At 47.7% G+C, this 19575-nt stretch overlaps 8 protein-coding genes across 8 annotated transcripts; 3 read left to right on the forward strand and 5 right to left on the reverse strand.

Annotated features, from left to right (window-relative positions):
• Positions 1 to 676: 676 nt before the first annotated feature.
• On the reverse strand, positions 677 to 1280 carry BDV27DRAFT_162131 (uncharacterized protein; the record flags this gene model as incomplete). The annotated part of the gene is made up of 3 exons (XM_032073335.1): positions 677 to 743; positions 809 to 1062; positions 1116 to 1280. 3 exons carry the CDS (start codon positions 1278 to 1280, stop codon positions 677 to 679), a joined length of 486 nt encoding a protein of 161 aa, XP_031923028.1.
• Positions 1281 to 2053: 773 nt separating this feature from the next.
• On the forward strand, positions 2054 to 4054 carry BDV27DRAFT_149124 (HNH endonuclease signature motif containing protein; the record flags this gene model as incomplete). Its single annotated transcript, XM_032071002.1, has 2 exons — positions 2054 to 3133; positions 3995 to 4054. 2 exons carry the CDS (start codon positions 2054 to 2056, stop codon positions 4052 to 4054), a joined length of 1140 nt encoding a protein of 379 aa, XP_031923029.1.
• A 257-nt stretch (positions 4055 to 4311) lies between these two features.
• Positions 4312 to 6320, reverse strand: BDV27DRAFT_168212 (FAD-dependent oxidoreductase; the record flags this gene model as incomplete). Its single annotated transcript, XM_032074707.1, has 6 exons — positions 4312 to 4820; positions 4875 to 5186; positions 5250 to 5373; positions 5428 to 5889; positions 5958 to 6115; positions 6169 to 6320. 6 exons carry the CDS (start codon positions 6318 to 6320, stop codon positions 4544 to 4546), a joined length of 1485 nt encoding a protein of 494 aa, XP_031923030.1. The 3' UTR covers positions 4312 to 4543.
• An 879-nt stretch (positions 6321 to 7199) lies between these two features.
• BDV27DRAFT_168214 (fungal specific transcription factor domain-containing protein) lies at positions 7200 to 9208 on the forward strand (the record flags this gene model as incomplete). The annotated part of the gene is made up of 2 exons (XM_032074708.1): positions 7200 to 7696; positions 7753 to 9208. The coding sequence occupies 2 exons, from the start codon at positions 7200 to 7202 to the stop codon at positions 9206 to 9208; spliced, it is 1953 nt and encodes a 650-aa protein (XP_031923031.1).
• Positions 9209 to 9898: 690 nt separating this feature from the next.
• BDV27DRAFT_162135 (uncharacterized protein) lies at positions 9899 to 10498 on the reverse strand (the record flags this gene model as incomplete). Its single annotated transcript, XM_032073336.1, has 1 exon — positions 9899 to 10498. The coding sequence occupies one exon, from the start codon at positions 10496 to 10498 to the stop codon at positions 9899 to 9901; it is 600 nt and encodes a 199-aa protein (XP_031923032.1).
• A 1321-nt stretch (positions 10499 to 11819) lies between these two features.
• Positions 11820 to 12519, forward strand: BDV27DRAFT_135332 (uncharacterized protein). Its single transcript, XM_032068515.1, has 2 exons — positions 11820 to 12212; positions 12268 to 12519. The coding sequence occupies exon 1, from the start codon at positions 11907 to 11909 to the stop codon at positions 12072 to 12074; it is 168 nt and encodes a 55-aa protein (XP_031923033.1). The 5' UTR covers positions 11820 to 11906; the 3' UTR covers positions 12075 to 12212; positions 12268 to 12519.
• A 2255-nt stretch (positions 12520 to 14774) lies between these two features.
• Positions 14775 to 16192, reverse strand: BDV27DRAFT_162136 (uncharacterized protein; the record flags this gene model as incomplete). The annotated part of the gene is made up of 6 exons (XM_032073337.1): positions 14775 to 15124; positions 15190 to 15251; positions 15310 to 15689; positions 15756 to 15826; positions 15888 to 15924; positions 15998 to 16192. 6 exons carry the CDS (start codon positions 16190 to 16192, stop codon positions 14775 to 14777), a joined length of 1095 nt encoding a protein of 364 aa, XP_031923034.1.
• Positions 16193 to 16996: 804 nt separating this feature from the next.
• BDV27DRAFT_162137 (OPT oligopeptide transporter protein-domain-containing protein) lies at positions 16997 to 17929 on the reverse strand (the record flags this gene model as incomplete). The annotated part of the gene is made up of 3 exons (XM_032073338.1): positions 16997 to 17464; positions 17519 to 17817; positions 17878 to 17929. The coding sequence occupies 3 exons, from the start codon at positions 17927 to 17929 to the stop codon at positions 16997 to 16999; spliced, it is 819 nt and encodes a 272-aa protein (XP_031923035.1).
• Positions 17930 to 19575: the final 1646 nt, after the last annotated feature.

Consider the following 19575-nt stretch of genomic DNA (forward strand, 5'->3'; position numbering starts at 1 on the left):
GATTATGTTTAGTAGGTATCTATGTAAATAAACCTTTCACCCTTCTGATCTATCAGCCCGTCATATTTCAACAGTGATACAATAATAGCTTTAGTGAATAATATGTTCCTAAAAGTTTGACATTCCATTGGTTCTGCCGCATGTTGAATTTTTGGATGTCCATAATATTATCAGTGGTTGCGATATAGCTAGTATAAAAGTGGCAATATATATCTTCGCAGTGTTGAAAGTACTGCTGGGAAATAGGCCAACCCGGTCATGGCACAAATGTCGCCATTAATTTAGTAATTTTTTCTATACTCTCTCAGTATTTTAACATTGGTCAGTATTGGGATAGTAGATAATATTCCAGTACTATATATCAGGAAATCTGTACCTAGTATGGCAATAGACTATCTACTACAGTAAAAATAATATAGTCGGGAGACCAAGACGGCCATAGAACTGTATGGTACGGCAGCCAGTGCTTGCAGTCAGATCTATATATACAAGCAATAGACTAAGCTACAAGATTCTCTCGAAGAGTAATGACTTCCTCTCTGGATCGCCTTCCAGTAGCCGAGAAACCCTCTAGGGATATATATAAAGCCTAAGCAGTTCCCGGCAAAAGTATTGGCCGAATCCGCGTATCTACGTGTCACCCACGTGCCTACCTTTTTTTTTTTTTTTTTTTGTTTTATTCAATTATCAAGAAAACCACGAACTGCTGCTCGTATAGCTTGTATCCATCCTTTCTCATGAACCTATGGGATTGCGTGTTAGCATGGCCTGCTCTCATCACTAGGACAAAGAGTGTACAGCAGCTTACTCTAATATACGAGCTAGCTGACGTCTGATGCTGTGTAGCTTCCTGTCTGATAGTTCATCGCGAATCTCATCGACATCCTCCCCGGGAACAGTACTCATGAAGAGAAAGAAGACAGTCCCTCCATCAAGTGGCCATCCGGTACCTTGAACCTGTCCCCAGTGGGCCACATACTTCGGTCCATAACCAGCATTACCAAAACGCTCTGCAGCATGCACCTCACAGGAGAAAAGGTCTATAGCGATCTTCTTTTCCTCCTCGGGGTCATCAAAGTCGAAGTATTTCAGTTTAACTCGTAACGAATCTTCACCATATGGGACTCCGCTGTCTTGGTGTTCTCTGCGAGGGCAAGAACATGTTGCTGGCCCATTCTATCATCAAGGACTTCTGTTAACTGCTCCTGGACTTTGACTTCCTTGTCATCGAATGTGATGACCGTACCGGCACAGTCAAAATCCCAGATTTCCTCATCCATGGTGCGAGTACGAAGATGTCGGTAAGTGGGTATATGGAATATTGCTAAATGAGGGGTGGGTGGATACGGAGCGGATGTATGAACAGAAAATACCGTGGGAAGAAATATAGTGGATAAATGGTATGGTGTGAACAGTGAATAGGTAGAACAAGGGAGTTTCAATTCTCCTTTCTGCCTACTGTGCGGCGACTAATGTCAGTAGGCAACAACTACATCATATTCGCCTCAGACTCTACACCCCGATGATAATTCTACAATGCTACCCGTGTAGTTCAACAGGACATGAATAATGAATAACTGAAAAGCCCTCTATGCAGTGCTTCCCAACGCTATCCAATAATTTTCATCAATACCCAAATTTCGTCTACTCATAATGATAAGACGGATTTTCGGATCGAATGGAGAAACTTGTCCTCTTATATGCACTATTTACTGCCAGACTTCATTGCTAGTCCATGTCGAGGAATGTAGGCTCTTGAAAGCAAGACAAAGCAGCGAGTATATGGCATTCTATTGACTAGATATCATTGAATAGCTCTCCCCATTCCCCTTCTCATGAAGGCTTTCCGGTTGTATAAATTGCCACCTGGTTCTAGACTTCCGTAATACAATATCATTTACTACTACCGTACCGTAAAGCTTATCACCTGATCCTCGCCTAGCGTCCCCCAGCGTTTTACAGCGTCTTACAGCGTCTTACAGCGTCTTACAGCATTTTACAGCTTACTCTCACCTTTATCTACCTGCTAAACTGCGACATAAAAATCGGATCAATGGCCTCTGCTGCTGTTCCTCCTTCTGCTGCTCCTGAGTTCGCATCTGAGGAGAGGTCCCTCCTCATACAACGATTTAGCAAGGCAGTCGGTCTGAACTACGTCGATTCTGCCTCACATGCCATGTTATGGCTATCAGATCTCGATTTTCTCCGGAAGAGGGTTGAAATAATAGAGTCGGCTGAGGAAATACGACCAATGGCTAAAGCTAGCTTGAACAACGTCCAGCCTTCTAAGGATGCTATCAAGGCATGGCTGGCTCGTAGATCGAAAGGAAACGACTCAACAAGAATAGAAGAACAACCTGGCGAACCCACCGAACCCACACCTACACATGTGGCGTCCCAGAAAACGTCACGCAAACGAAAGTCAAAGGGAAAGTCTAGCTCCCCAAGAAAACTTCCTCGGCCGACGATGTCTGGTTCTCGATCGAAGCGGCTCAAATCTGCGAAGGACACGGCCAGCGAGAGAGATAATGGGTGCTGTGTCATTACCAAGATGGGTGAACCCATCCAAATATGCCACATCTACCCGTACCCGTTGGGAGCTAAGGCCAAAAGTGAACGGGAGAGCTTTTGGTCTCATCTGGAAATTTTCTGGCCTCCCGAGACGATCGCCAGGTGGAAGAAGGATATCATGGGTCCAGACAACACAGAGGTACCTCAAAACCTACTATGCCTTTCGACTATTGTGCACGAGCTCTGGGGCTCGGCACGCCTTGCCTTTGAACCCATTGAGATGTCTGAGGACAAGACATCCCTTACAATGCGGTTCTGGTGGCTACCTCGTCGAGAGCCCTTCAAGCAGGTACCCCTAGTGGTGGCTCCCTCCCTTCCATCCGATTTGAAGGCAAGTTCCCTCAATGCCAAGTTATGGAATTGCGATACGGATGAGCCCATCTATTCCGGCCAACTCGTGACAATGACGACCGATGATCCGGAGGCCAGGCCCCTCCCATCCTTTGATCTATTGCACATCCAATGGGTCTTGAATCGGGTCGCCGCCATGTGTGGCGCGACAGATGTTACGGATGAGGAACTCGAGGACTATTTTGAAGGCTTTTCGGAATCTGAAGACATGGTGCGAGAGACTTCAGACGAAAGCTATGACGACGACGACGAGGACGATGATGATGATGCTTTCGGTTAACTTGACGATAAACTCCACCCGCGCTTCGAGCTCATGCTGGTCGCGCTGCTGGTGTCTACATCTGACCATCCAACAATCTAGTTATTGTAACAGCTATAGGCTTTTCACATCGTGATCTTAAGATACGACGACCAAAGCGATATCACAAATACGTAGAGACTGGATTCCAGTTAGTTTAGTAGAGCAGCTTCTTTGTGAAGTCTTGCCAGTGTGGTATAAGTTAAGAAACGGTACCTCCCAGGTATACTTCACAGAAAAGGATAAACCGTCTTGAGTAGCTAAACTAACACAACTATATTTGTCGTCTCCATATTTGCCCTAGTTTCATAAACACTATGCACGCTCATAGATATGTAGAATAATGCTTACCGGATGCTTTTCGACTTTTGTTGCACAAATCCTGATCTTGCTCAGTATATCATCTAGGGATGGTCATGGGTGACGTCTGGTTCGATCTGCCCTTTCTATTTGCCGCGGGATTTTACGAATTTGCTCTGATCGCTGTATCTGCGGTCAGAGTGCCTTATAGGATTACTTGATAGGAATGGGTAATACTGGATAATGTGGCTGTCGGAAGGTTGGGTGAGCAATTTTCCCTTGGTCAAAATTTGCCTACTTAGCATCACAGGGCCTTCTACATCGACATCACGAACATAGCTCTTTGCGGGGATAGTGTCCAACCAGAAAGCTTGATTTAGAAAGACTATTCTAGGGGGCAAATACAACTTGAGCAACATGTCCTAATTGGCGAGACCAGAGGACTTCCAATCTACCATACCTAGTGTTTAAGAGCCTGTCGACCGATCGTTGAGACCACATGCCAACGCAACGAGCATCTCGCCGAGCACATAGGGTCATGGGGTATTAGGATGGCATTAGATTGGCCATGTAGGAGAGGAATTGGCGCAAGATCGGCGCTTATTATACGCTCGAAGTCAATCGAGGAGTCAGTGGCAAACCAACCGTGAGATTCGCCACAAGTCTATGACCCGAACATGATGCTATCGCGAAGCTTCCTCGATATATGGAAGCACCAAGAAGCCCATCGTATAGTCCTGGATTCCTCATATATAGCCTTACTGCCCCAGTTGATATGAAATGGTTTTTTTTTAAGTTCACAATCAAGTGCTTTGTTGTATATTTCTCCTTTCTTTGTCAATTCGTGCCAAGTTCTTATTCATTTCGTCCTTCCTAAGTATCTACAATGTCTTGCCACCAGACTCCTTCGTATACATGCATGCATGTTCTTTTACGATAGCCGGCGTTTATTTCTTTCTTTATCCTTTCAATACGTTCATGTACAAGTCCTGTTCACACAAAACCACCTGAGCATGTCGCGAGCTATAGCCGACTGGCGATGACCGGATCCTCGTGTGGTCCTGCGTCTCGCAAATTGGCCGCCGGCAGCTGCGGCATTGGCAACTTCAACTCGGTCGCGATGGTCCTGGCAGCCCAAAGGCCAGTGACGAATGCCAGCGCGAGACCACCAGCGTACCCAAGATTGCTAAATCCTCCACCGTCGACACCTGCGATCAATAAACCCGGGATAGGTGTCTTGTCGGGAGTAAGGGCACGGCCCTTGGTGTCGATAAGAACGCCGCCGTAGGTGAACGTAATTCTATCAGAGTCAATACTTTAGCCAGGAGTGATTCACTTGTTGGGGGCAACGTACGATGGTTGGACTTCCATGACGAAGAATGGTCCTTCACCTTCCACCAAAGGAACAGGAGGCTTTCCAGCGTTTCCGACCGGCGCGTCGAGCGTAGATGTCTTATCGCCCAGCCGTATGAAGCGATCGTATTGTTCGATTGTTCGGAGGGCTTGCGGGCCATCTACCCCCCACTGATTGAGAATCTCTGCTAACCCGTCTAGGGAGGGAGCACTAGCGACGTTGCATCCGTATCCGCGGGCTTTCTCAAGCCGATCGATTTCTCCCGCGTTGGGAAACGGAGCCGAAATGCAGTGCTGTCTTCTTGTCCGGTCGCTTGAGGGTATATAAGGTCAGTTCTTGGGCTGTAGTGCAGCTGACAGAAGGGAAGAGGTATACTTGAACAAAAGGAATCCACGACGCTTCTCCTGTTTCGCGAGGTATTGGTTCACAATTTCATCACCGGTTGTCTCGTCGGCAAACCTCCGTCCGCTCTCGTTAACCAGCAGGCAATATTTGCTTTCTACGAGTACTTGTCAATGATCAGACGATGAACAACGACTGGGTTCGTACGCACGATATTGTGCCAGCGACAAAAAATCCTTGGGATTGACCTCTTTTGACCGCAGAGGAGCCGCCAGCAAATGGCCATAATATGTATTCATCCCCCGACTCGTCCCTGATCCTACAGCGGTGGCCAGCCTAAATCCATCTCCTACCGATCCTCTATTCGAGCGTACGAAGATATTGTCTCCACCCTGGCCGAGGTGCATAGACGTCAGTTCTGCATTTCCCTGAAAGCCACCGGTGGCAAGGACTACATGCTGAGCCTTGACTTCATAATAGACAGCGCCCGTGCCATCTACTGGCCCACGGCGAATGATCGCCCCGACGATACGAGAACCGGGCACGCCAGGCTGCTCTTGAAGGACTTTGACGACGGCGGTATTGGTGAAGATCTGGGATCCTTTGTTATTATTCTGTATGCGTTGTTGGTGGTGTATGTGGAGATGAGGGATCTTGATGGGAAAACCGATGCCTGTTTCGTTGTCAGCTTGCTGTAAATACTGTCCTGTGCATTAGCCTTATCTATATATAGTTCAATACCGATTGTCATGATTCCATCGAACCGCTTGGCTGTAGGTATACCGTTCTCTCGCATCCATTGTACTGCGGGCAAGTAGTCCTTCATCCATGCAGCTTGAAGGATCGGATCACCATCCGGTACCCACGATCGCAGACTCTTGTAGTTCTTGGGTGCCCAACTAGATGTCATTAGTAGAACATTTTATACTCAAAAGAAGCTTTGTAAACATACAACATCCCCGCAGAGTAGTTTGATGAACCACCGACAACCGCTTGCTTCTCAACCACCAGGACTTTAGCCCCGGACTCGGCGGCGAAGGCAGCGCAGGCCATGCCGGACATGCCACCTCCACACACCAGGACGTCCACTGAGATGGTCTGCATATCTATTAGATGTATTTACTTCCGTTTCATAGAAAACAAAGAACAAGAGAATAACATTGTTTTGGTGCAAGTCAACAGCCCTTTCCTGAATCTGAGATCATATAAGAACTTCCCTCCGGCATCTAAATAAATAGACCGGAGGACCCACACCCGGTGAATTTTCATCGCACTACAACCAATGGAAGGCCCGTCACTCTTTAAAGTGCACACGAGGATATCACCGGCCATGCATTTACTCCAACAGTAAGATATCTCAAATTGCGATGGGAAGAGAGACGTGATCGAGTCACTTGCACAGTTCATGCCAAGAGGCAAAGTGGATCTGACGGAAATTGGAGTAATCCATTCAGATTTCACACAATCCCCGCCTCCAGACATCTCCAGAGCGAGAAAGACCGTCGACCTAGCATCCAAGCTTGTCACTATCCCAAGAGCCCACGAAGGCCACTCGCCTTGATCTGAGACCATGGAAATTAGCCGATTCACTTCAGTATCGCCTTATCATTACTGACCTATAATTGATCTGACGTAATCATGGCTAGTCGACCGGTGACGAGACAACAGAGTCGCCGGCCACCCTCCACAGTGGCCTGCGAGGCATGTCGCAAATTAAAGATGAGATGTGTTCGTACAAGTCAAGCGGAAAGCTCTATCCAGCCATGCGATCGGTGCAGACGGAATGGTCGCCCATGTAGCATTCCTCCTTCACGGCCCTTGGGGCGCCGACCAGGAGCGGTTGGCCGCTATCATGGACTGGAGAAGGCTTGTCAGCAGATGAAAGCACATCTAAAGATGAAAAGTACCCCGAGAAATGGTGTACAGGAGGTTGATGATATACAGAATGCAGAGAAAGAAGTGTTCGATCTTCTACTCTTGAAAATGAAAAGCAACGAGGAGCAGTCTCGCCGACCAATCGATGGGAAAGCCACCATGATCCAGGCTGCGGCTAGCAATCCAGTCGTGACAGAGCCCACTGGTATTAAACAAGCTGGGATGGCCTCGTATGTCAGTCATGATCCCGTTAGCAATCCTCTAGCACTGCTTGTAGCTGCGTCCGGGGCCATCCAGTCCGAATCGATATCGGACACTCCGATATCCAACGTTGAATCGACACATGAAGGACCATCACCGTCTTTGACGAGTATCGGTGACAAGTTTCTTGATCGGTCAGGATACATGCCACTAGGCCTACAATTGAGCCGAGATTCGTTACAAAGTGGACTACACGCCCTGTTTGCGGCCCCAACAAGTAATCACAGATGCACTGATTATTTTTGCCCTCCTGATGATGGTCCGCCGCGAGATGTTGGCCCGGACCTGGACCCTGTTGAGTTAGGGCTAGTTTCAATGGAGGAGGCTCACTACTTATTTCCCATGTATGCACGTCATATAGCGCTAGAAATATCGGCTCTCCGTTGCTAATCTTCAATAGTTACTTCATGCGCTTACATCCAGTCAATGGTATCCTCGACTCCAAACTACATACCCCGGAGTATGTGCGTTCTCAGTCAGCACTGCTGTTTACCTGGATTCTCGCTCTCACAGCACAATTCGACCATGGGTCAGCAGCCATTGCCAAGCGGCTACGTCTACATGGCGAGAAATTGTCCCAACATGTTCATACGTCCGGGTTCAAGTCAGTGGAAATCGTTCAGGGGTACTACATTTCACTTTTGTCGGCCACGCCGGCGAGAACGTTGTCGGAAGAACGATCCTGGTTGTATACCATGTATGCATTTGGCGTAGCGGCGGAACTGGGGCTGGATCAACCGTCCTATACACATACCATCGATGGCATCTATACCCCCAAGTGCACACCGCGCGCATCCACTGACCATGAGATCGAAGACCAAACACACCTCGAACGCCTAGTTCGCAATCGGGAGAGAACGTGGCTGCGTATCCTGCTCTGGGAGCGAGCGAACAGCAGTGCCTCTGGCCGAATGAATGCCATCCCCGAAACCAACCTCACCAGCAATATTGAACGCTGGTGGATGCATCCGCTTGCCGACTCGACGGACAAACACACGGTTGCTTTTATCCTCCTCCGTCGCCACCTGGCGTTTTTACACGCGGAACTACAGCGACAGAAAGTAATGACACAGGCCAATCCCCATTGGGTGCGCGATCTCATCGATGCCACTTTAGAACCGTGGCGGGAGACATGGGTCTATACCATTGCCCCATCTTCAGAACCACTACCAGATGTGCACCTCCATCACGTGTACCTCCATAATAGATTATGGACATTGTCATTCGCCCTCCAGGCATCTATCAGTAATAACCATGATCCCAACGCTATCCGCCAGGACTGTTTTCAGGCTGCGGTGCATTGTTGCGAAGTCGCCGTGAGCAACCTTGAACAGGTCGGGGAGCCGCTATACTGTATGCTTGCTCCAACCTGGGCAATGATCTCCTACGCAGCTATTCTCGCCCTAAAGCTCCTCCCCTGTCTATATGATCCACGGTCGGGGTGCGAGATAGAACTTCTCGCATTACTGGCACAGGTTGCACTCCAGCTCGAACGCGCCGGGACGACACCATCACACCGATTTGGAATTGCTGCGATATTAGGCCGGCAATTATTGATGATCCTACGCACGCGAGCAGCCAGACTGGCTCCCGCAGCTCCTATAGCAGATACCTACCACGATGATAATGATAGCGGCGCACGAAGCTGCTCACATCCTCTCCTAGGCGAACGCTCGTTAAGCACTAATGACGCAACGGGTGTGTCGCCGGATACACATAACCAGGATCGGCTGGTATCACCGTATGACCCCTGCTTAGCGACCGCTTCCATGGGGATGGATAGCGACTTCATGGACGATGGATTCGCGGATTTATTTCGCGAGATATTCGGCCCCAGCTTTGGTGAGGTTTTTTAGCCATACATGCAAGTTCTTCTAAGTCGTACGCGGAACTAACTACACCGCAATCAACCGATATACCGAACAATATATGTTCTCTTCTCGGCGGTCCATTGGCTCCTATGGAGTAAGTAGAAGTAGGCACCTCTGCATATGGTTGGTCTACCGGTGGATGTTGTTCAAAGATGATCTGTATCAGGCCACGTAGAAGTGTAGCTAGACCGAGGTGAACTTGCATTGCGACGCTGTTCAGCACTGCGGTGTAGCAATCCCTGTATGAATTTTGTCTATGTCTGATGAACTGAGTACGGAAAAGCTCGGCTTTCCCGCTTCCAGAGGGTCTTTTTGAATTATTTATTTTGTTTAAATTTTTAATTTTTATATTTTTTAGTTTATGTATATATATATTGACAGCAACGAGACGTAGACCAAAAAGAAGCAAGTGGGCCATGAACGTCACGGGGACCCTGAGAATGACCTATGGTAGCAACGGTCTCATGTATTGAACGACTCTCTCTATCTAAATTATTATCCCAACAGGGAAAGTGTTAAATGTGGTAGCAAGCTCGACTGGGTCAAAAATGTACGAAAGCCATGACACAATGGAAACCACGATATTCTTCGCTAAATTGCTCCAACTAGACTCATCTCAAGTCAAGTCAAATCTACCATACAAAATGCTGTATGATCTCACCCCGCCAAGGCCGTTCACACGGGGATTTCAGTACACTTTCCCCTGAGACCTGAGCACGAGGTGTCATCCGCCTGGGTGTTTACGACTGCAACGCATGCTCTCTTATTGCCAGTGTCGCCGGTAACACCCTGGCTGCCGCACTTTTTGTCGTTGGCGCTTAGGTACTCACTGCAGTAGTCACCCACCTCCGACGTTGTCATGGTCACTCCCGCGGTGCCAATAAACGCGACTATTGTGTGGCATTTAACCGGTTGGCCAGTAGACCGTTCACTGCACACCGTGTTGTCTATCAACGCAGACACGGCAGCGACACCGCCACCGACCAGGGACTTCACGGCGTTACAAATGTGCTTCTGATTGGCCGGGCTGATTTTATCCACCACCGGGTTGTTCTCACAGTTCAACTGGTCCTTCGGGGCTCTTGCGTCGAGGCTAGGGGACGAGACGGAAATGGCGGAGGACCCCTTGCCTTGGGTAACAAAGTCGACTAGCGTGGTATCGAAAATGCCATTGTCGGCGAGATAATCGGACCCATTTTTGCTTGCGAGGTCCGACGTCACAAATACAGACCCAATACTCAAACTGTCTTCGACGGGTTCCGCGAGACGGTTCATGGTCGTTGTATAAATGTCCACGGAGGGAGTATCACTGCTCTGACAGTGCAAGCGAAAAGGTAAAAGGCCATGAGAATGAACATCGTCGTTGAGGGTTCCCGGAGAGCTGAGTGGGTCGGTATATTGAAATGAATGAGTGCAGGATTAACAGCAGACTATACAAAAAATTGGAGAAGCGATGGAGACAAGGAAATTATAAAGTTTTGGGACTTCAATTTTCCAGCCGGATACAGGGCATTATATAGGATGGGTAAGTATATCAGTCGCTATTTTCCAGTCTCCCCTGGAAAAACTTCGGTGCTACATCCCTCTACAACAACTAACAAAGCGGCCACCGACAATCGGATATGATTCGAAGCTGTTGCCATACCTATAAGGCGCGTTGCAGGGGGCCAGCCTGCATCAAACCCTAGTGGAGAGTGCATTACCCTGATATAATCCCAGCATCACGGACTTGTCCGCGCGAGTAGTAGAGAGTAGCCATCGGACAGGAGTGAATCACTTCCAAATCACGATCCTTAATCCTGGACGAGATGGATTCGGAAACCTTTGTTTCTTGTCTATGGTGGGGAATTCAAGTGGGGTCCGTTCCTAGTCTGATCGTAATGCTTTTGCGCGTTTCCAAAGTTGGAATATAGCCTGTCGCCTTCTATCCTGTGCCCTGAATGTGGTTCCGAGATAGTAGGTCCCCCCTTGATCTTCCGATTTATCGCGGAGTTGAATGGATTCCGTGTAGTACCGAAAGGGCCCACCAGGGCGTTCTGACGCGTACCGTTACATCGGCCCGCTGTTCGTGTTCGTTTATGGTGCATCATTTAGAACTGCTACATGGATATTTGCGGTAATACTGGAAGAGCAACTGCCGACTCAATCAATTGAAGTAAAAGAGCACCGCTCTTCTTGTGATCATTCTCCCAAGCATGGGAAAGTACCTGAGAGAGGATAGCCTTGACATAAGCGAGCCAATCTGAATGTAGGGCCGTATTTGAAGATGTAAGTCGGCGATAAGCCAGACTTTCTGGTTTATGGTCCGAGACTGTGACAGGCTCCCCTGCCGACCTCGCAGATTCATTGCATCTTGTTCCAATCGTTTAACGAATGATAATGTGGAGAAAAGAATGATCGACATCATCTGACTTAAGACACTCAAGGCACAAGCTTAGGCATGTAGTGGGTCCAGGCATTTTAGACAGAATAAAAATCGCGCATTACGCCACATGCCTGGCGACCGAGGTGTGTCGACGATATATATACACTCGAGTAATGCCTTGCACTCTGGCTAGCATCTCTAGCTGTTCTCTTCTCCTTTTTTAATCTTGTTGTTCTCTGCGCTTTGGCCTCTTTCAGTCTACCCAGCCAGCATTTTAGATACGCCCACTGGTTTTGTGGCGAAGCTCGGGGCACCAACATGTACCAAAAATCTGTGAAAATCCTCATTGGCGCTTCGTTATTCCTCTTCGCCGCCGTGGAGCTGGAGCAGTACACGTCCCTCTATGATAGATATCCGATGGCGTGTAACATCGTCAATGCCCTGCTATGCGTTGTCCTCTGCATTCAATACAGCATCCATAGGTGATCCGCCGTAATCAGAAAGGTTACAACAGCGCAGATGCATAATATAGCGAATTTGTGATCCTCCACTACATTTCAATTCACCAAGTTTGTGTTTGTGAGTCTTCAGGGAAAGGCCTGTGATGCACCAGATGCCAAGAATGTGAGTATCGTTCTACCCAAACAGAGTCTTCGAGTCCCGAATAACAAGTAATCAGTTTGTCAAAATATCGAGGTTTCTTGACTTGACCCTATCGAAGGTTGTGCCGGTTGGTGAGGTACTGACTGAGTACTGAAGATGGATGGTTCTCATGTTCAATGCGATGATGGAATGTGAGAAACAGGCATGAAGATGTAAATCAGGCACGGACGTACGACTACACTATATGGTTCTTAGTGAAAGATGGAGACCAAATTGTACAGTTAGACCCCTCCAAAACGCGCTGAATCTCGCGATAGATATATGCAGTGGACAACAATTGGGGGGGGGGAGGGGGGACAGAAGCGCTACGCGTAGCTATGGTTTACATCAAGCGACGCACAGAAGTACAATGTTCAAATATTTGGTGCTGACAACCAGCTCGACGCGCATGGCGTTTTCTTGGCTTGACCTCTTCCCAGCTTTAAACGGAGTCTTAAAATGGTACAATTCCGTCTTTCGATATGAAATCTGCTACCAGTAACGAACATAATCGCCGAGTCACGACACAGGCTTGAGGAACAGCAACAACATTGACAAGACGCAGAACGCTAAGAGGAGATCGAAAAAACAAATAGCGATAAGCAATTTTATATGATACTTCAACTGCTGTAGAACTAGCAAACGGCTAAAATTAGTAAGTATGGATGGCACTTCCATATTAAGGATACGTGATCACAGTCCAGATCCAAGTATACATGCTCGAGACAGTGATCCACCAGTGGACTTGACTAACAATTCAATCGATTTAGTGACAGGGGTGTGTTGGAAGGTTAGTAAGAGTAGCGAAGCACTCGGTGGACGTAATTGTACCGGTCCTGCTATACACTTTCTGTCTCTATATATTTATTTTCATTTGTTCGTTGCCGATTGCCTTGTTGTCAAGAGTTGGATTGATGGCGTGTTGCTGCATGGCTCCCAAGGGGGCTGGTTCTTACCTCGACATTACGAATTAGAATAATATAGTTGATTTGACTAGATATCTTGCAGTGATTATGAAGCAATCACGATAGTGAGTAGAATATGTTACCACAGGACTCTAGTAGGATGTTCACGACTGCGCTGGGCCAAACAAAGTCGCCTCTAGCAAGGTTTGATAATAACGCACACACTGTGCAAATCAACGCCGTTGGAAAATGTGTAAAAGAGATTTTACAGCAGGGTTATATATGTGAGTGTGCCACAGCATGTGTCGGTGGGTTATCAGGGTCTCCGGACGACAAGGATAAGGCTATGTATACTATGACAAGCTCCGTGGAGGTTAACAATTCTAACCTATTTGACCATTAAAACCAAAGCTTAACTAGTTAGACTCCTCATCATCACCTTATAGTTAAAAGTACCTTGGATGGAACGAAATGACCAGAGTACTAGTACACGTCCCCGTGGGCCCTTTAAGGAATGGTATTGTCACCTGGATTAAGCCGGCGCTGACAATGGTGATGTTTAAACGGCCGAAAGACGCACTTTCACCGGGTTCTGTGCATTACATAGGTAGCTGGAGACGAGAGTCAAACATACAACAGTTGCCGAAGTTCTGGCGGCGCACGGCCCGCATCTTCGAAACACCCTCAACTCCACAGAAGGCATAAGACGAAGGCATGCAAGAGTTAAGAGCCTAGTTGTGGTAGTCGAAGTCTAGCTTCAGAGAAGCTGGTGTCCACAATGTGCTTCACGCATCATGATCCGTCATATAATCCTTACTGGAGCGAACCGGCCTACAGGGGAACATTAGACTGAGGATAGGATAGTTGCGTTTTAGATTGGTCTGTTTCTTAGCCGATTTATAATAGATAACAGACTGACAGTTGAAGCTACATTGTATTGGCTTTGGCGAATTTTGCTGGTGAATAATGGTTCGGCATAACGCCGTGTCAAGCATTCGGAGAGCACGCGAGTAACAAACGAGAGGAAATAGTCTCCGTTATTGACCACCAACCACATCTTTGTCATGATTAAATTTATTTTAGTAATTTAGCTGTTCAAAAACTCTCAAAGCAGGGCACATCAAAATAGCCATCTGCTCTACATTCCCACTAATGCCGCATTTCTTCAAAGTTGGACATTTAGCTACACTTAGGTAGTTGGCCGGACGGCCGTTCGGGTGATTTCCGCCAGTGACAAGGCTTGGTGTGTCTTACTTGGTTTAGAGTCCCATTGGTGCGACAGTAGCATGAAAGATGTAAATTAAACGGAGTGTTTAAATAGTTTCACCGAGCCAGTTTCCGTCCAATCCTTAAGGATTGTGGAGTATGTGGTCCGGGCCCACCGGTTTGACTATAAGACTTGGCGCGCGAGTCTAAAGGAATGGAGGATCCACTGTTGGACTGTATTCGGAGTACACATGCCTTAGGAGTCAGTTCATCATAGTGGTAGCTGTCACAGTAGGGAGACTAGATTGATGGAGATCATAATTATATTATTAATGATCAGATCTGGAGGCGTATACCAAACAAAAAGAGGGGGGTGTGGGGATGAAACAGTAAGTTTAGAAGAAAAATAGAATTTACGAGTTTGTTCCTATCCTCAGACACTCTCCTTGACGCTAACATCGGTAGTGACCTGAATGCCTGCATGTATGATGCGTTCCTGTGACCCATTGTGGCTGGTTTCCACATCAGCCGTGCTGTGTCCTGTCACCGGTTTCAGCTTGATACTATTACGCCCCCCAGTCGACAGCCCATTGTATGTCCGACGGGTCGAACTGCCGTACATTTTCGACGGACCAACGGTGTCATCCTTGCTGGCGAGACCGAGAAGGCGCTGTAACTTCGGGAAGCGGTAGCCGATAAATGTTTTGAAGGAGGGTATACACGCAATAAAAATGGCGACCGCGACTTCAACGCAAGACCAGTTCATGGCGTCGACCAGCACCCCTATGGGCAGAGACATCAGTACGGAGCTAAGGAAGATGAGGAGGTAAGAATTGGTGGTAACGCACATGTGTGATCCTCAGAGAAGGGGTTGAAATAGGTGACTCGGATGATACTAGTCACGCACACACTGGTATCCATATCAGTTAGCTCTGCTGCTTCGTCTTACGTAGAGGAGGGTAAAATACAGGAGGCCGAGACTGAACATAACCACCAAGCCGACTCGCTTGCCCATCGCCATTTTCAGCCGCATGAGCTTGGGAATAGGCATCGCAAAGAGGGCCACGTCCGTGGCTAATTTAATGCCAAAATTGGCGTAGTAAAAGAGCGTCATGTCCACACAGTTGCCTTCCACGAGGCCGGTGGCATCCCACGCCTTGTGAACGGGCCTGCATTGGAAGATCACAACAAGGACTTCTTCAATTGTTTCGGCGACTAGAATGGCTAACAACCACCAGCATGCCATACGAAACTTCTTCCCCGGGAATATGTGTAGGTAGAGCAGGCAGAAGGAGATCTTGATTGTGCCCAGGGCGAGGACGTAGGCGAGCATGGTGACAAAGTCGAGCTGTGAAATATCGGTCACAATCAGTGGATGGCCGTACAGTTGTGTATGACCAGATAGTGCCCGTACCTTAAGGAACATGGCCCTGTCGCTGAAACTTTGTACCGTGCCAATGTGCTTGCCGAACCCATATTTGGTCACTGAATACGCGAACTGTTAGAACACCCTATATCGTGACCAGTCTGTCGCAAAGCCACTTACTCAACATACAAGCAAGGCAGAGAACGAACGTAAAGACCTAGATTAGGCAGCGGTGCATTAGTAAATGAAGAAGACAGTAGGCGTGCCAGTCGGCGGAGAAGTAGGCCTACCCAACTAGTCACACATAGTAAATCGTCGAAATTGATCCCCGTGAGATATCGAATACGGACGAAAAGACGCACTAGGAGCCCGGCGGTTGCGATAACGAGGAGCGCTGTATTACAGAAGATGATCTCGGGAATCCGGGATTGAGCCAGATAGGCTATTCTCTCCGGCGAAAGTGATCTTTCCCAGACCTCTGCCATGGGAAAGACCAGCTAGCCGTCTGCAAAGAACGAGGCCGAAAAGATGTTCCAACGAAGACAGAGACAGTCACATTTGTAGGAGCCTCAAGATGTACAGGAGAGAGGGACGGACATTCCGCACACATGCCCCTATGGTATGTAAAGCCTGGGCTTGTTTCATCTGCCAACAAGGGGGTGGGGACGATGAGCAATCGATTCGTCAACACGTGGAATCCCCTACGTACCGGTAGATAGTGCCGCAAACTTGCAGCCCCGTATCGAGATTACGGGGTAAAACAGTACGCTGATGCAGATCCAGACCGCGCCATTCAGCGGACGATTTCTACGCCCCACTCGCTGATCCACGGGCTAATATCGCGCAGGCACCAGGTGGAGAGCGCCCAAGGTAAAGCCCATGGCAGCATACCACCATCTCTGTTGACATAAAAACGGTTTGTCTCCTAGGTGCGAATTGAAGATTTTTTTTACTTCGTTTGAATGTGTCGATTCTCTTCTTTGTTCCTTGTTATAAGATTATCGTTGTACAGTCCTCTCCATATTCATATATGGATTAACTGTACTGAAGGTTATATTAGCTTGGCTCATCCCCCTTATTGTCCTCCATACCCGTCACCAGCTAAGGTGTATCCACCAACAGACTTGGGATGATTGCATATACTCGGACAGGTTAGACATATTGTATACAGATGATGCACAGATCTACCTCACACCCTGAGCCTCCAAGCCCCCATTTAATTGTCTCCCCATTCGACAACGATAAATAGGGGCATCCAGTCCAATCACATGTATTCTTGGAGACTAATCTCAGTGCTCACTCGAAGGGCCAGTGGAAAATGGAGGCTGGAAGCCAGAACTTACCTTGTGAACCTCGGTTCCCCACCACTGCAGGCGATCTGCAGCTCCAGTATAGTACACCGTGAAAAAGATGATCATTCCTGCAAATGCGACGGACGAGTCTAAAGCGCTACTAAGGACAAAGTTATAGCTGCGCCACCATGCTTTGTGCCACCTCCGAATCAAAACCCCAAATAGAAGACCGACGGTGGCCCAGCTACCGTAATTCATCCCGGTGGCAGGGGGTATGTAAGACAACCCTCCCAGCAGCAGGGGGACACTGACATCCTTCCCGAATGACGTCGGGTACTGTCTCTTGAGAACATATACAATCACTGGTAGACATGCCACGACGATCAAAAGGTAAAAGAGACTTCGATACCCCGAGTCGTCCGTGTAAAAGCTGATATTGGCCATTATAACAATGAGGATATGTTCCTGTAGCGGCGATGTCAGTAATAGGACAAATCAATTAATAAATACAATGCCGACCTTCTTATTGAACGGGTGTGGTTTCAAGCACAGTGCCCATCTCCCAATATGAAACGTGCGTTGTGGCACTAGAGTATCCCAGAGTCGACCTGCTGGATATGCAAGCAATTGCGCAGTCGACTGTGCAATACTTATTGAAGGACTCCGCAGGGTGAAGAGCGTATTCAGACCACAACCAATGATGGAAAAGGCAACACCAATCACCCACATTCTCAATGTTAAGGCTTCCTGGCTTGCATATTGATCCTTATTGTTAATATAAGCCGCACGGAGCAGCTCCTCGAGAGAACTGTCCCTGTCTGAGACAGGCTTAGTGCTGTCATGACAATTGAAAATATATCGAAGTGGCATGAACTCACCAGATCCTTCTGTCTGAGGCTGAGATACATCAGCGCTTGCCTCGGATTTCATACGGACAGTGCCTTTCTCTTTGAGTACATGTGTGATTCAGATCAGATAATCAGATAAGATTATGCATTGACTTTATACCCTGGTGATGCAAACCCTAATCTTGATCAGGGAGTACCGAGTAAGTCCACTACTGCTGGTCTAGCTACCCCAGGAGTGAAATAATTGGGTAAGATTCAGTAGCTTCGCTGAGATAAGTGCACACAATCAATCATTTTCAAATGACTCAGGGTGTGGATTGCTAGACATAACGCGAAAAAAATTATTATCAGATCACGCGAACCGATTCTGTGAGTCCCATATAGGGACTGGAAGCCGGGAAAATTGGAGCGGACTTGTGGGCAATATTGCAAATGCCTGCAAAGTCCGATCTTCTATGAGCTCTCGGGATCTGACATTATATATACTGCAAGGCTACCTGGATGATAATGGGAGAGGTAGCCTCAACATCGGGATCCTATTTCCATGCAAAAAGTTACCAACCGGTTGTGAAAGGTTCCATAGAATGGAGCTCCAGATGCATGCCTACAACTTATAGCGAAGGCTGACCTGTATTCCATATCCGACTGGCTGAGACCCCAGCCAACCCTAGCTCCGACACAGCACACAAGGCTATCGAAGAGAAGCAAGAGTGGCCAAGTTGAAGTCAGCGGTAAATCCTATGGGCCGTAGTTTGTATATAAAACGTACATTCCATGATGCCGCTTTTTCAAATGTCTGGTCTAAGGGTTCTCCAATGATCGATAGACGGAGCAATGGATAGGCCGTTCGATACTTTTTTTTTTAGATATAAACGGGCAAGCCGATCGTGGAAAAAAAAGGAAAAAAAGAACAAAAAAAATCAAGAATTTATCACCATCCAGAGGACTTATTGAAGCTATCATTATGTACTGGATTAATAGCATAACTCGTACACAAAAAGAATAAATAAATTTGTGCAGGATGTGCAATTCTTAATCTTTATATCTCGTTCTCGGGCCAAAGTTGACATCGGATCGGAGATGACGGATCGGATCATCGGAGATATTGGGCTTCCTGGTCCATATGTTCCAGGGATTAAAACAACTCGTGTAGACTGGGTCCAGATTATTGAGGGCCAGCAAATGTTCAGGCTCTTCAAATAGACTTTGAGTAAAGGAGGAGAAAGAAAGTCATCAAAAAGAGCCAAAAAAACACACAACAGCATCAGTATGGTGGCGGTGGATTTGCCCTATTTGGCTTGCCTTCAGGAGAAGCGCCCTACCGATTCATTGGTTCCAATGAACCCAGGTACTTTCAGTTAGGCTGAACATATGGCTCCAGACGGGGAAGTATCTAGAATCCATATATTGCATCCCATTCAATCGACCGCGCCGGCCTTAACGAGCAAGTCCACCAGTTCTTGGCCACCGGCCTTTCTGGCTCACGAAAAAGCTGTAAAGCCGCCCTCGCACCGCCGATTCACCTTGATCCTTCCTGAATCTAATAACAGCTGCGCCGTGCTGTACTTATTGCCCTCCACCGCAGTCACCATTGTATTGCATACAGCAATGGTAATGCGCCATCCTTGTCCAATGTGTTCGTCTCTACGGCCTCCACCTGAAGCAGTATCTTCACTTTGGAGTATCTTCATCCTCCGCCGCAACCGCGAACACTGTGGACCGCTTCTA

This window comes from Aspergillus caelatus (genome assembly GCF_009193585.1).
Source record: "Aspergillus caelatus strain CBS 763.97 unplaced genomic scaffold BDV27scaffold_236, whole genome shotgun sequence".
In the NCBI taxonomy this organism is placed as follows: Eukaryota; Fungi; Ascomycota; class Eurotiomycetes; order Eurotiales; family Aspergillaceae; genus Aspergillus; species Aspergillus caelatus.

Excerpts from the sequence above, each read along its gene's own strand:
- BDV27DRAFT_135332 (XM_032068515.1), top strand. The coding sequence starts at position 11,907 with ATGTACCAAAAATCTGTGAAAATCCTCATTGGCGCTTCGTTATTCCTC.